Genomic DNA, 15337 nt, shown 5'->3' with positions numbered 1-15337 from the left:
ACAACATCTTCTGGCAATTTGGTTAGAGCTGCTTGGATATTGAGATATATGTGCCAAAGTTGGCAGTATACTCCGCTGCTGAAACATCTTGCTTCAAGAACGAAGGCAAACACTTTACATTTGTTGTGGCAAATGGAAAGTCTTGGAAAAATCACTGTCCTTGAATCTCTCACTGTCGACAGCAAAAACTTAATGCCGCTGCAAAATAACCCTTAAAACAAGTCCTGTTATTGCCTCCTGGCTTTTTGGCCTTCCAGAATCTTCCTTGCCATTGCAGGCATCACTCCTTCAGAACACGCTGCAGTTTTGCAGAATGATTTGCAATCTCTTCTCCACTCTTTTGCTCCCTATTCAATATGTTTGCTGCAAATCCAGTGGCTAGATCTCTTCTGGCCCTGCAGTTGTGACCCTCACCCCCTGAAGCCCTGCCAGTGCTGAGGAAACATCCAGACAGGGCTTTACAGGAGCAGTCAGTCGTGGCTCAGCCTCTGGTGCCTATCTCAGCTATGACAATAAAGATTCTCATCCCAGAGAGATTGTGGAAAGCCTTTAGGCTGATTTCCAGTCAGAACAAGGGGGTGGGAGGGCAAAGCTGGAAATAGGCACTTCCAAAAAGAAGGGATGCCATTTCTTCTGAGTCCAACAGTTTTCCACCACTAAAGAGAAATGCAGCGTAGGGCCTGGGAAGGCTGTGTTTGCCTTGAAAATTACAGGGCACTGCACGGTAGCACCATCTGTTTAATCTTGTGTCAGACTGGCCAGCAAGAACACTTCTTTCCCCTCCCTCTGACAGTCACCTCTAGGACATCTCCAATGCTTTACACTTCCCAGGCCCTGTCCACACATGAGCTTTTCCCAGCTCTCAGTCAAGGCCTAATTCAGGTTAAGAAAAGGATATGGCCTTACTCATCTGGCAGCATCTTTAGCATGGTTTGGTCAGTACATACATTGGTTTTGTCAGTACACATCCCAAGATAGCCACCCAAGTGTCCCCTGAAAAGCCTGGAATTTCTGTTAATCCTTACCTGGGAGCCAGGCAAACCTGAAGGCTGGACATGCTCCCACAGATGAGCTGAGCTGGCCACCAAGGTCTGCCTTCCAGCCCCCTGGTGGTCAGAAGACCTCAGCTCTAAAGTTCTGAGTTCATCACTCTTCTTGAGAGCCCAAACTCTCATCAAAAAGTGAAAACCAATAGAAAGAAAGAGGAACATATCCATAGATTTACAGGGGCCGGCCTTGGTTTACACATGATTTAACCCTGGGGTTATTTCTCTTCCTCGGACAGCAAATTGCCACCAGCAATTTACACCTCTTCTGAACATCCCTGGCTCACCTCTCCCACCCCAAGACCCCTGCACAGCTGTGGCATCCCCACTCACCAGGCACATAGATGTAGATGTCCTTGCCTTCCACCTCGCCGTCCTCCACCTGTGTGTGGTTGTAGTAGCAGACATACAGGCCCGTGTGGGCGGCCGAGGCGTTCCCCACTTCGAGCACTGTCACGAGGAGGTTGCTGTTGTTCTCTTCGTGTCTGATGTCTATCCTGGGGTTCCCCTCGGTCACTGGGTACTGCCAGCTCACTTCGCTGTCCCCAGAGCATTTGAGTGTGAAATTGGAATAGAGCTGTACCACCATTTCATTCCTTTTGGGAACAATAGTTGGCAGAGGAAGTTGGCAAAATGTTAGGAATGGTCCTGCAAAAAGACACAAATAAACAGCACGTCAATACACAAAACAGCTTCAGTACAGGGATGTGAAAGGAAGGGGAGAGGGTCAGAGCAGGTTTTTTTTCTGACTGCTTCAGACCTGCTGATGTCCCAGGAAATTTGCCCTTGTTAAAAGCCAAAGCTTTGCCCGAGGAATAGCAAATGGCTTTCCTTTGAAATGTTAAGTGTTTGGTTGCTGGCTTCTGTTTGTCAAATCAAGAGGTGAAAGACAGACAGAGGTGAAGTTAGAGATAGCTCCCAATCCTCACCGCAGCTTGCCAGCCCTAAACTGTACACAGCTCTACTGCAGACCAGTGAATTCCACACCCTGGCTGCTGGGTCACAGGCACTTCACACCCTCTTACAGCCCTGGTCACAAAACCAGCAGTCCTGTCAGCTTTCAAGCAAGCTCACAGCTGAAATTTGGAAACCACTTCCCAAGACTAAAACCTACATTTTACATCTGACTTCGGTTTCTGCAAAGGGCTGGAGCAGGAGCTTGTACGTCAGGTCTACCTCTAGCCAAAATGTACAGAGGGCTTGTAGCCAAATAAAACTGCAATTCACTGAACTAGATGTTGTAGATGGAACTGGTTTTCAGATGAAACCTCCAGTTACAGGCTCAGATTTGCGAGTCTAGGTAATTTGCAGGTGGGTTGGTGCAAGTCCAGTTCTCAGAAGGAAAATTAGAGGATCCAAACCCTTCAAAATGAGGAACTCACCAAGGAAATATGTTTGTGGTTCCAGTCTACCAAATGACCTGTACAATAAACAAGCACCTAGGCTCACTGAGTGAAGTTGGCACTCTCTGCAATAAACCCGCACCAGGAATCCAGACTCTTTGAAATAATTTTCCACTCCTGCCCAGAGTTACCTTGCTCTAGGGGCCCTTTCTATATTTGGCACACTGTGGCCCAGCCAGCCCTGCCCTGCCATGCCCATGGCGCAGCAAAGCCGGGATGCTGGGCGGGGAGGATGCAGGGAGCCCACCCAGGCAGAGGCAGCCCGGCCGGGATCCCCGGGCACGGCCGCAGGTGGGCAGAGCACTGTGCCCACACACTCCTGCTCGGTGGGAGGCTGTGGCAGCTCAGGAGAGACAGAGCGGCCGATAGGGGCCCGTGAAAGTACTGCCTTCTCAGTAGGGCTTGTCATAGCCTGCCGGGGGGGAAAAGCAGAAAAACCAGCTGGCAAGCATGTGGCACTTGTTATTGTGGGCAGAATGAAAGTGAGCTTAAGAAGAACTGGGATAGGGAAGCTTAGAGGATTGAGGAACATTACCTGTGAGAAAACATCCCAGGAGCAGGAACGCCTGTGGGTAAGTACCCATAGCTGCCAACAGCTGAAACAGAAAGGAGAAGGCAGGAGTGAGACAATTAATGGACTGACAAGTGCATAAGGCTTAGCAGGACCCCTCTTCTGCAGCGCCCAAGTGCAGCTTCCCATCATTACACACAGTGCCACCAAGAGGAGTGGCCCAGGGACCCCAATTCACAGCCCAATTCACATGCCAACTACTGCCACCAGGTGCGTGTGGCCACAGACTGATCACAGCCAGATGAGACACCACGACCCCTTCTGCACACTGGCAGTGTAAGGAACCAAGTCCTGGTGTGAGGTGCCAAGTCCTGGTGTAGGGTGCCAAGTCCTGGTGCATCCCCTCTCCAACAGCCTGCAGGCAGCTCTGCTCCCACTGTAGCCTCTGGGACTGAGCCCACAGAAATGCCCCTGCACAGGGGCAGCACCCTCACAAGCATCAATGAAGATGTAACATATTCATGCAGTAAGTTCTGGCCTTTCAGCTGCAAGCAGTATTATGGGAAAAAAAGTACATTTTTAAAGCCACTCTTATTACAAATAGTACAACCCTGAGTGATATTTTTGTTTTGCCATTGTACATGTGTGTATATATAGCTTACAGAATACAATGTAATACAATAGTGCTTATTGCTTATTTAGCAGGAATTCCCTTGGTTAAGAGACACACTATTTAAAACACATGCTGAAATTTTCTAATGAAATAAATCCATTACAGACTCTAGGCCAGCAGTGCCATTCAAAGAGCATCTATTCTCCCCAACAGTGCAGAGAGTCATAGATCACATGCAATTATTTCAGCTTTCAAACATATAATCCTAAAGTATCTGTCTTATAGAGGCAACAATAGCAATCAGCATCTATGTAATTTTTGTGCCTTGTAATGACATTTCTACATGAAACCCTCTAGCAGCATGCTAGGTAATTTCTAAAGGAGATGACCCTGCAATCCCTGCTCCCATTGAAACCAACAGATGCTTTGTTGGTGACTCTTAACAGCAACAGGATTTGGCCCAAATCCAAAAGAGATTAAATAAACACTGCACAGAAGAGCCCCTAATTTGAAACACTGACCAAGGAGTAAAACAAAGGATGATGTGCCAAGACAGGGACTTTTTACAAAGGTTCTGGAGAGTTTCTATTCATCCTCTGGTATTCAGTTCCTGATGCTGAGATATGAAAACACGTAGGTGCATCTACTTATTACATCTGTGGCAGTGCCATATGGGAACTAAATGCTTACAGCATGCCAAGGAGTGTTTCTGATCTAGTCCTGCTTTTCTCCTGCAATGGGTGGAGCAGACAGCAGCCCTTTGCAGACCAAAAGAACTTTATAGTCAAACATAAAGGTCTCAAGAGAAGGATTAGAAGACTACCTGCCTCAAAAACGTGTACAAACACCATCAGAAATCTAGCTAACAAAGCTCCAGCAGAGACAAGGCATCTTGCCTGCTTCTTCAATTAGCAATAATTGCCATGTGTTTATGTGTCTGTCTCCCATCAATAACAGACTCTTGCATATCAAATAGTTCCCTCACTTTCAGCCTCTTTACTCATTTTAATCACATTTATACCCTGCATTTTTTTCTAGAAAAGCATCCTTCTGTAGCTCTTTAAAGGCTTACCATGGTCTACTTTATTGATCTGACTCCTGATCTCCCAACATCCACAAGACAATATTACCCCACTTCTGCCAAGTTCCCTCCCTTTTCTGACTGAAAAGACAACTCTCTCCCCCTCCTGTGTTGTTTTGCCAGACTATTCAGTGCAAGTGATGCAGCAGAGGAGGAGAAAAAACAAAGCCAGTTCATCTCTTGCACACCAGAAGCTGTGCTGAAGGGGACTTGTTGCAGAGCTGTGTGTGTAAGTGAGGACTGAAGCCCAACGATGGACATGCAGGTGATGGCATTTCCAAAGTGCTGCTTTGAACTTGCTGTCTTGGCTAGGCTGACACTGAAATCAATGAGTGTCTCAGTGTAGCGTTGCAGTTTAAAAACACAAGGACTTAACTAAATTTGCTTTCTCCATCTGGCTCTTCTTTCGCAACCCAGAGCTTTGATCTTTCCCCAATGACCCGTTAATCTCATCAAGACCCAGAGCAACACTTCTTCGCTGTGAAAGACAGGATAATGTACAAAGGATTCACATCGCTGTATTCAAAACCTGTTTGAATTCAGTCACATCACGCATCTGACTTAAGAATGCACTAGCATACCCTCACACATCCATGCCGGGCTCGAGGTTTAACACAGGCACCATTTCACACTTACAGGCATGAGATTTTACTCATTCCCACAACACCAAGCAGGTACACCTATCCTGGGTTTCTATATTTACATTTTTAGCTCCTTTACCTTCCTAATGGCAGATCAGTTATCTTTGTCCCCAGCTATCCGCATCTCAGCCCTGGATAAATACCTCAGGTTCAGTTCCTAACACTGGCCTATCAACCCATAACTTGGTGTAGCCTTGCTAAAACCAGTAGGTTTATGTAAGCTGAAACCCAGTATTAGCACAACCTATACAATGTGAGTTTGAGCAAACCTTGTTTTCTTGCATACTTAAGACATTGCTGGCTAAAATAGAAGTGTGGGTGTGTATAGTAAAAGCAAGGTAATGCACTGGCAGATTTGCCAAACTCTTTGCAGGGGTTTGCCCAGGGTTGGACAGTCATTGCATTCACACAGATTTTGAGAGGTTCTGACTGAAATTCTGGTATCTTTCTTGTGCACTTTTGTGGTTTAAAAAAAAAAAAAAAAAAAAAAACCAAACAACAAAACAAGTTAGAAAGCTAATTCTAAAGAGCTGTTATCAGCCAGGAGTCAATTTTCCAAACACTAACTGCCAAGCACTGGCTTCCTATAAAGAAAGATTTCATTGACTGTGCCACAAAAGGCAGGGTAAAATCAATGTTCAGAAACTCAATGGAAATGCACGCTTAGAAAATTACGATATTCCTAGGTGAGTGCTCTATGTGACCTACAGAGAAAGAGCGGAGGGGGACCGAGAAGAGCCAAGGGTAAATGTTATTTTCGTACTGCTGCGAATCAACCGAAGACCCCTTTCAAGACAGAGAGCAGCCCATCTGCCGAGATGCGGGACTGATTTTCCCGCTGAAGTTCGCAGGCGCGGCCGCAGGATGGCAATGTTGGTCCGCACCAACCAGACACATCCCCTGCCCGCAAAAGGCAGCGCTGGCCTCCAACGGAGCCGCCTAAACTGGGTCTCCGGATCAACTCAAAATTCAAAATTCCTACATTTTGAATTTCACGTGATTAAAGAAACGAAACGAAACGAAACAAAACCAACAAAACAAAAAATCCAACAACAACAACCAAAAACAAAAAACCCAACCTAAACCCCAAACAAACAAAAAAAAAGCAACAAAAAAATCCAAATCCCAACAACACATCAACCCTGGTCCCATTTTCTCTGTATTTACATAAGTGATAGGAGAGTATTTGGATTGTAAATCTTGGCACGTAATGATATGATTATCCTTGTTGTGAGAGGGCTGGGTAATTTCAGCAGTGATTTTGTCAGAGTGGCAGTCTGTCCTTCTGGGAAAGCAGATCTTTTCCAGGAAGAGCTAAGGCCAGCCCAAGAAAAGACATTTCTTTCTTGTGGTATATGTCACCAGCTGAATGTAAATGTTCAGACAGGACCTTCTGAAACATTTCTTGGTCCTCAGTTCCCAAAGTGCAAACTCAACTCTCCACAAGAGCCGCGCTGCCCTGCAGCGCTAACATGTGGGTCTGATGGTTTTGCTGGGGAAAGGCTCAAAGCTCTTCGATGAAAAAGACTGGCATTAATATTCTCCCAAAATAAGGCTTGCTCCATGGCCCTTTACAAATACTTGAATCCAACATAGCCTGTACATAGAAAAACTATGCAGCAAGAAAAATCCAAGGAACAGCCATGCATCAAGGGCAGCCCAGTGCTGGTCTCCTGCTGAGTACTTTGTGGTCTGCAGGACACAGTGAGGCTGCCTCCCAAGGAGCCTTCTAGTCAGTCCCAATTCTTCAGCCTAACCCTCCAGGACAGAGTCCCTCCATCTAGGAGCTAACGGTGGTGGGGGAATTGCAAAGCCTAAATTTTCCCACTTGATCCAAGGAGGGTTTTCTGGACTGTCCCAGAAAACAGGAGGAAAAAGAAACAAACAAACAAACAAACAAACCAGCTAGCATTTCCAAGTAATATATCTTCCTTAGGTTCTCAGAATCAAATAAAAAAACACCTCAGATCCCAACTCAAGTGCTGAGAAGCACTGTGCGGAAAAAAATATCCATCTCAGCTGACCACAAGAGCTAGGAAGCCTAGCTATTGCAAACTTTTCCCTTGGGCACTCACACAAAGCTTCGTAGGCTTGAAAGAGATGAGTCAAGCAGGAGAGCAAGGCATAAGGGAGAGAAAGGATCATTTGCTTTCTTGTTTGTTTTTCTTTAAATTATCCGCAATTCTCATCACCACCACGAAAAATCACCTCTCAGAAGTCATTCCTTTGTCTTTATGTCTTCAAAGGTAAAAAAGGAAACATCTTCTATTAAAAATTTTAGAGTTCATGTACAAAAGTAGGTACAACTGTAGTCATGACGAAATAAAGAAGCAAGCAAGGCAAGGATTATATAAAGTTATACATTTCAGCCTCCTCTTTAGACCAAAGGGTATAGCTGGAAATGATCTGTGAGGTCTGGGCTATGCAAGACTTTCTGTCTAGATATACTTTACTTCAATCCTAGCCCAATGCTGTAGTAGGGAAGTATTTTATTAAAATATTTATTACTTCCTGCTTTCTTGAAACCTAATACCTATGTATTACCCTCAGAGCCACATGAAGATTTCCCATACATCAACAAACTAGTAACAGCAAAGATGGCCCCAGTACCCAACGGCAGCTGGACTGGCACACCTCCTGCCCCTCAGTGCCTGAAGAGCAGGACCACAACAAGGGATCTCATTTAAAAGCAGCAGCAGAGTGCCTGCAGGCTGAGAGACCTGCTTCGCTCGTGGACTCCTAAATCCCAGTGTTTTGTGAGGTCTCATTTTTCTGCAAACTTTTTCCCCCCAAGCTTTGAGGTTGGCTACACCGCTGTTTAGCTGCGGGCCGTTCTAAAACACTCATTGTTAACTAGAAGCTAAAACCAAAGTCCCTTGCTGGGAGATCTCTTCCTAGCGTTTCTACACACAGAGTTAAAAGTCGGATCTCCACAGCTCAGATTTTGATAAGACGATGACAGAGAGATCTTTGATGCCTGTCTCCTTGCTTTGATCCCGTGTCTTGTCCCATCTAAGGACACAGAGCTTAGTCAGCCGCGCTGGGGCTCCAGCTGGGCTCTACACCGGCCCTGGAGACGCCGAGAGCGCAACAAGACATCCCGCTTCCCTCGGTGCGTCCCGTCGGGGGGACAGCGGCCTGCAGCCGGCCGGGACTGGGGTGCGGATGACGCTGGGAGGTTCCGTTCGCACCCTCCGGCCCCCATCGGGCTGCAGGAGCCCGGCAGACCCTGCGGGCCCGCAGGGAGCCGGGCACAGCCCCCGGGGAGCGGGACAGCGGCGCTGCCGCGGCTGCCCTCGGTGCGCCCACCCCCGGCGCTGCCCGACGGCCGGAGCCGCTGCACATCAAAGGCTGCCCGGGACACCGAGCAAACCTAGCGGAGATGGCAGCCCCCAGCCCCTCCACTGTTTGTCTGGGAAACAATGGGAAAGCCTTTGCCAAGCTGGAGAGACCACTTTTTTTTTTTTCTTAATGAGGGGTGGTCGGGGAAAAGCAAAAGCGGGACAGGGGAGACGGACAGGAGCGGAGCCCAGACGTTTTTCCCTGCGAAGCTGGTGCTACGACCCGACGCTTCTCCTCCAGCCCTCTCCGTCGGGCGAAGCACCGAGCCCCGGGGCGCGGGGTCTGGAGAGGGGCGGGGGTCCCGGCGGAGGACAGAGGCTGTGTCCCCGGGAGCTGTGGGACCAAGAGGGAGCCATGCACCCGCAGCCCCGGGAACGGGCTCGTGGGTTCCCATCAGGGCGAGACGATGCGCTGCCTTCTCCGGCCGTGCAGACTTGGGCCCCGCAGGAGCGCTAGGGAGCTCGAACACCGGCGAGAGACGCGCCGGGAATGCCGTCGAGGGGCGCTGGGAGCGTGCCCCCGGCACTGGTGGGGCCAGGGCATCGCTCCCGCCTCCCCGACGGGGTACGGACGGGCCCCGGGGGCTGGCGGCTGTGCCCTGGGACTGCTGCTGCTGCCTCGCTAGATCTGCCGCTGCTGGCTCCAGAAAAAGCTGTCCAAGTCCTGTTCTCTGGAACGGTTCCTGAGCTATGGGATCCGCGTCCAAAAATGTTGAGCAATGCCGCGGACAGCCAAAAAGCCATTTCCTACTTGCTCCTAGGACTTTTCCAGGGGACTCCAGCCTGGCAGAGGCTGGCAAGTTTGCAACTCTGCGCTTGACAAAATCCAAAAGGTGGCCGCGAAGACTTTGCCCTTCACGGGGTAGGAGGCAGTGGGGTCCAGCAGTCCGGCAGGGCATACGGCAGGGCTGACATTCCCGTCGAGAGAGGGGCTGCAGGCTGGAAAGGCTCCAGGTACCAGCCCTGTCTAAATTCAGCATCTTTCCTTTCAGCGGGACACTCAAATAAAAAGAAAAGACGGGGCGCGCAGTGATGGAGGTCGGGTCGCCTTTCGGGGGCTGTGTGCGTGCCTCCGCCCGGGATCTCGGGGCATTTTAGGCTACCGGGTCAGGGGAGCGAGGTGAGAAATGGGATCTAAAGGAGGGAAGGTGGTTTGAAACAAAGGGTGGGGGAAGGGACGGGAGAGCAGCGGGGTGAAGGGAGAGAGGGATGCGAGAAAAGACGGAGCCGCTTACTCGGTCGGTGCGCGTCCCCGCTCTCCCCCCCGGGGCGGGCGCTGCCGCTGCCCGCGGAGCCCGGCGGGTCGCTCCCGCCCCCGCGGCAGGAATGCGGCGCGGTGGCCGCCGCCGTCCCAATGTGTTTGTCATTAGCGCTGCCCGCGCTGCTGCCGCCGCACCCCGACGGCCGGCGCTGCTCCCCCGCTCCCTCCGCGGGGTCACCAGCGCCCGCCGCCTGCGCCCCGCCAGAGGAACCTCTCCGCTCGGCTCAGGGCATCGGGGGAAAAGGAAAAAAAAAAGAAAAAAAAAAAAAAGAAAAGAAATCAACATAAGAAAACCCCCAACAAATAAATAAAAAAAACCTAATAAAATAAACAAGGAAAAAAACGCGGGAGAAAAGATGCAAAAAAAGAGAAAAAGGTGGGGGAAATGCCCCGCACCTCTTACCTTCTCCTTTACAACCCGCAGCCCCAATCCTGCAGATTGTAAAACATCCAAAATATGTCCACGTCTTTTGTGACTTTCCCTGCTCAGCCGCGCTCTTTCCCTCTCGCTCGCCCTCTCTCCCGATCCGACTGTATTGGTCTCACAAACCGCGTCCCGTAATTGATTCAATGTTATAGACCATCCTTCCAAAACTAATCATTTGCTTTAAGTAAATAGCTGTCAGGAAATGAAGCCCCCCTCCGTTCCCTTCAGAATAAGAGCTGCTGGCTCGCCCGGCGCCCCCAGCCCCGCGGGCGGAGGCGGGCGCGCCGGCGGGAGGCTCTTACGCAGGCAGGGGGGCCAGTCTCTGCCTCCAGATTTCAGGAGCCTCGCAGGGGAGGGGGAGGCTGGCCATATGGCAGGGGCGAGGGGGAGGAAAGGGGGGAGCGGGGAGTTTTGCACTGCAGGGGGAGAAAATAAAAAAAAAAAAAAAAAAAAAAAGAAAGAAAGAAAGGGAAAAAAAAAAAAAAGACCCAAAAAACTTTCATGAAAACTCAGAGTGCTCCCAAATTTCATGAATGAGTCTTCCCTCCTCAGACCCTCCAGGATGGTGGCTCGGGCGCCGGGCTCGATGTCCACGCTTACAGTGTGAGTTTATGGATGGGGAGTTTGATTTGGAAACGAATTCGCGGCTTCCTCGTGTCCTTTGTACATCGCTGCGCTCGGGGTCGGGCTAGAAAGCTGGACGGACGGCCGTGAGCCAGCCGGGACAGGAGGCGCGGAGAGACAGGGGGAGAGACGAATCACTAACATTTATGAATGAAAGACACAACGAAAGGTAACCTTCGCCAGGAGTCAGCCTCCCCAAAACCCTCAGTTCCGACGGGACCGAGAACACTCTTCTCTTCGTCTCTGCCTTCGCTTTGCTCTGCTCGAACAGAGCCCAGTAATGACCAAGGCGGGGACCCGGCCGGGGCCGGAGGTGGCGGCGGAGGCGCGGGCAGCGCACGTCCGAGCCCGTCCCGTTTGAGCAGCTCCCGACGGAGCTTTGATCCCCGCCGGGGAGCAGCGCTGGCTATCTCTGCCTTGCTGGCAGTCGCTATCGCTGGCGATAAGGGGTGGCCGAGGGGCTGCCGGGGAGCTGCCCTCGCCGCCCTTTGGCTGCCGGCTTCGTGCGGAGCGCGGCGAGCGCGGCCGGCGGGGCGGCGATGCGGCGGCCGCGGGAGAGGGGGCACTGCAGCCCCAGGAACGGAGCCGAGCGGGTCCCTGCCCGCCGCCTGCCTTCTGGGCAGAGCACGGGCCCCCAGGTGCCCCTGGGCCGGGGCTTCTCCCTTTTCCTTCCTTCCCCAGCCCAGCACCACACCACCCGCACCTTTTTCTCCCATTTAGTATTAAACAAAAGTTTGTTCTCGAAGTCAAGAGCCAGGACCCAGTGGCTTTTCTCTTTCCTAAGCGAGGGAGAGTTCAGCCTCTGAAACGAAGATGCCCCGAAGAGAACAGAGGCAGAAACGTCCCAAGATGACCACGTCCCAAGGATGCGCGCTCAGGGCTGAGGTGCCCCTGCCTGGGCTCTCGGGGCTCCGGGCCCTTTGCACGCCCTCCACTAGCGCGTCCTCGGCTCGGGCGAGAGCACAACCCCGCTATTGCTTCCACATGTTCCTCCAGGAAATCATCGGAGTCACATCTATGAGCAGCCCCTGGTCGGAATGCTAACAGGATACCGTAATGCTTGTGAATAAACAACAGGCTCCCAGAGAGTCAAAAAAAAACATGGAGAAAAAAAAAAAAAGAAAAAAAGCTAAACCAAACAAACAAACAACACAGGAGAAAAAAACCCCACACCACACCCTGGAACTCTCCATCTGAGAGGGCGAGCGCACCCAGCACCCTGAACCCCTTAATTTGCGGAAGGAAAAGCTTTATCATTACTCGGATCAGAGCTGCGGGCTCTCGCAAATTTAAACCCCTCGAAGATGAGCATCAGCTCCCTGAGCGCCGGGGCCATCCTGCAGGGCTCGGGCCGCGCTGTACCGGCGTGAGCGTGTGTGGTTCGACGTGCGGGGTGATTCCTGGCGAAACACCATCAGGATGGGATGTAATGCGAGAGTTACTCTTTCGAAAGGAAAGGAGCGAAAGGAAAGGGGAGGAGGTGCCTTCTGCTTGCAATTATCTGCCTTATTTGAATAATGCCTTTGTCACGATCATTATCCAGAGGTCGTTAACGGCTTCCACGTGGGATCTCACAAAAATAAAAATTGTGAACTGGGCGACTGGCGAGGCTGCCTGCTAGGCCAGTCTGGCCCTTCTGGCGGGGGCCCGACGGCTCTGTGGAGACAGGGACCGAGGTGTGGAGACAGGGACCGAGGTGTTCCGTGGCTCAGGGACCCTTGTGAGAGCGGTGGCGCTTTCCCCGACGTAGCTTTCCCTTGCCCACACTATGGGCCCAAGCACGGGGCCGGCGGGAGCTGGGCTCTGCCCGCTCTGGGCCGATCCCTCTGCGCTGTGCCTATGGATTGTTCCCGCGCAGAGACGGTGGTAGTTAAAATAAACCCTCCAGGACGGCTGCTGAGCTCTGCCTCCCGCCCCGTGTGGTGCAGGGGGTCCCGTCCAGGGAGGCGAGGGGGACGTGGGGTTAGCGAGAGGACAGGCTGGGGGTGGGGGGATTTTTTACCTCTCCCTGTCCTCCCGCCTTCCCCTCCCCTGAAGGGCTGCAGCATACAGCATCCCGTTAGCTGTGTTTATGTGGTAACAGATGGAAGCTGCGAGTCTCAAACAGAGTGCCGTGCCCGGGCTAGAGCCGCTCTGGCCTGTTTGTGCTCCCAGCCTGTCCCCGGGCCGGGCGGGGTGTGTGTGTGTCCCCCTCCCCGGGCAGCGGGAGCACCGACGGCCCGCGTTATTGCGGGGCGGGCTCTCGGCTCTCAGGCCCTTCCAGGGGGGCTGGGAGCCTTCGAGGCCCCTTCACATCCCCCCTTTCCTCCCCTCAGCATCCCCCTGCCTGGGGAAATCACAATTTGTTTCAAGTAATAAATCCTTTCCTGCGGCTCTCTCCCAAGGGTGAGCCGGGGAGCGCTTAACTGGATAAGCCTATTGAACGAGCTAATAGGTGGCTTGTGTGGCCACCGGCGGGACCGGGCAGGCCCGGGAGAGGGGGTGCCCCGGCCCCGAGGGCTCCGAGGGAGCCCCGCTGAGGGGCCGCAGCCTTCTGACTGGATGGGAAGGCTTGTCTGGGTTTCATTATCGTTACCCACGTTCTGCGATGCACGGAGCAGTAGTCACCCTTTTTACCTTTTAGAGCGGGAACCCCTGCATGAGGAGCAGCTACAGCCCGGGGCAGAGACCCCTCTAACCCCTGAGAGAGGGAGAAAGCAGAGCGGCCTCACATCTGTGCTCACATCCACGCCTAGGGAGGGAATGCAGCGGTGAGGGCTGCCCCACCTGGAAGGAGAGCTAAGCACGGGAACTCAAGGGCCCGAGCCCCTCTGGAAAAGTGTTCTGGAGGCGGCAGGGTCTTGTGTACATTTACAGTCCTACCAGATTTTTAGATTTTTATTTCTTTCCATCTTTCCACGAGTACACATTCCCTCATTTTGTTTGTTCAACAGAATTTGGCTCTGAATAGCAGGGATCCCGTGTCACTGGGAGGACAGGCAGCCAGACAAAAGAAATTAACTTTGCCCAGCCTGCCCTCCCTAGCCTTTATTTTTGTTCGCCACATGGCTATTTGAGGTAGTTCCCCGCGTCCGTCGTTTTCCTTCCCCATGCCCGTAGTTTTCCCACCGAGGCCGCTGCTGCCACGACGTCGAGCTGTTTTGCTTTCATTGTTGCGTTTGGCTCTCGACATTACAAGATGCCAGAACAGCCGTGGAAGCCTTACTCTTTGAAAAACAGACTTTGTTTTTCCTTTTGCTCCCGCCCTGACTTTTTTGACTGCGACAGAATAAACACGTCGCTCTGGTCCAGAAGCAGGCTGAACGCAATTTAGGGGCGAGGCAAAGCCAGGGGGAAGGGGCTGCTCCCCCCCCCGGCCCCTCGCCTCCGCCTGGCTCCGCGCTGCGCTCCGGGCCCGTGCGGGGAGACCCGGCCCCGCCGCGGCACCGACGGGCGGGAGGCATCGCAGCCGCACCGGGGCACCACCGCCGGGCAGTGCCACCGCCCCGCGACACTAGAGGGCACCGCAGCCCGCTTGAGCAGCCGCCGAGCCCGGCAGGGGCACAGAGACCGGAGAATGCGGCCGAGAGGGGCCGTCCGGGAACCCAATGGCTCCAGCCCGCAGGTCCAGCCCGCACCCGGCTCAGCAGCTCGGGGGATGTGGCGTGTTGCGAGCAAAGCAGAGAGATAAATTCCTCCCGTGCCGCAAATGATAAGTTTTCCCTCTGAAATCAAAGGATCGTCTGCTGCTGATTCAGCCCAGGTTTGCCTTCGGTTCGTAACTCCCTAGACCATTATCCCTGCCTTTGTTCTTTCGAGCTGCAGCAATTAATGGATTACAGCAGGACAAAACCACAGCCAGACCAAGCTGCTTTCGTTCTGCAGCTATTCGCTATTAGTACCAGCTTTGCTCCCCTCGGGCTACTGTGCTTGGGAGCCCAGCCCCGAGTTCCACACGGGGGGCTGGATGGTGTGCAGGCCACCCTGGATGTCGCGGCCGTGCTCGCTGTGACACGGTGGGCATGTGCCAACATCTGTGTCAGTGTCCGTCCCCACGTGCTTCCGGGCTGATCATGTCCACCATGCATTCCTACCATGGAAGACCCAAGGTAGGCTGAGCATTATAAAATGTCAGACTCAAGAGAGAAACATATCTGTTTACCGAGTACCCAGAGTTGCCCATGCTCCAGGCAAGGGATGACATTTTTCTGCCTCATCTCACAACAGATTTTCTTCTGACACTTAGTGATTAACACACACCTTTGGGGTGATTTCCTGTGGAAATACGGGAGCAACAGCCAAGGCTTATTAATTGCAATTAGGTTTCTAAAAGGATCCTTCTCCTCACCCGATCTTTCATGCTCCAGAATACCCCTGCAAACAAAACATTGTCCCTCTATTTCTGTGGCA

General features: G+C 52.3%; 1 protein-coding gene across 1 annotated transcript in view; it reads right to left on the bottom strand.

Moving 5' to 3' along the window:
- The window catches only part of PDGFRA (platelet derived growth factor receptor alpha), a 32249-nt gene extending 21776 nt beyond the window's left edge, over positions 1–10473 (bottom strand). Inside the window, exons 1-3 of the mRNA XM_054293717.1 lie at positions 10301–10473; positions 2985–3045; positions 1380–1694 (exon numbers count right to left, since the gene is read on the bottom strand). Coding sequence (XP_054149692.1) covers positions 1380–1694; positions 2985–3033 — 364 coding nt within the window. The 5' untranslated portion in view covers positions 3034–3045; positions 10301–10473. The remainder of the gene's footprint in view (positions 1–1379; positions 1695–2984; positions 3046–10300) is intronic.
- Positions 10474–15337: the final 4864 nt, after the last annotated feature.

Source organism: Melozone crissalis, unplaced genomic scaffold (assembly GCF_028551555.1).
Source record: "Melozone crissalis strain CALT ecotype California unplaced genomic scaffold, PUWL_Pcris_2 ptg000006l_1, whole genome shotgun sequence".
Lineage (NCBI taxonomy): Eukaryota > Metazoa > Chordata > Aves > Passeriformes > Passerellidae > Melozone > Melozone crissalis.
Note: the sequence above shows the minus strand (reverse complement) of the source record. Positions and strands in the feature narration are given on the sequence as shown.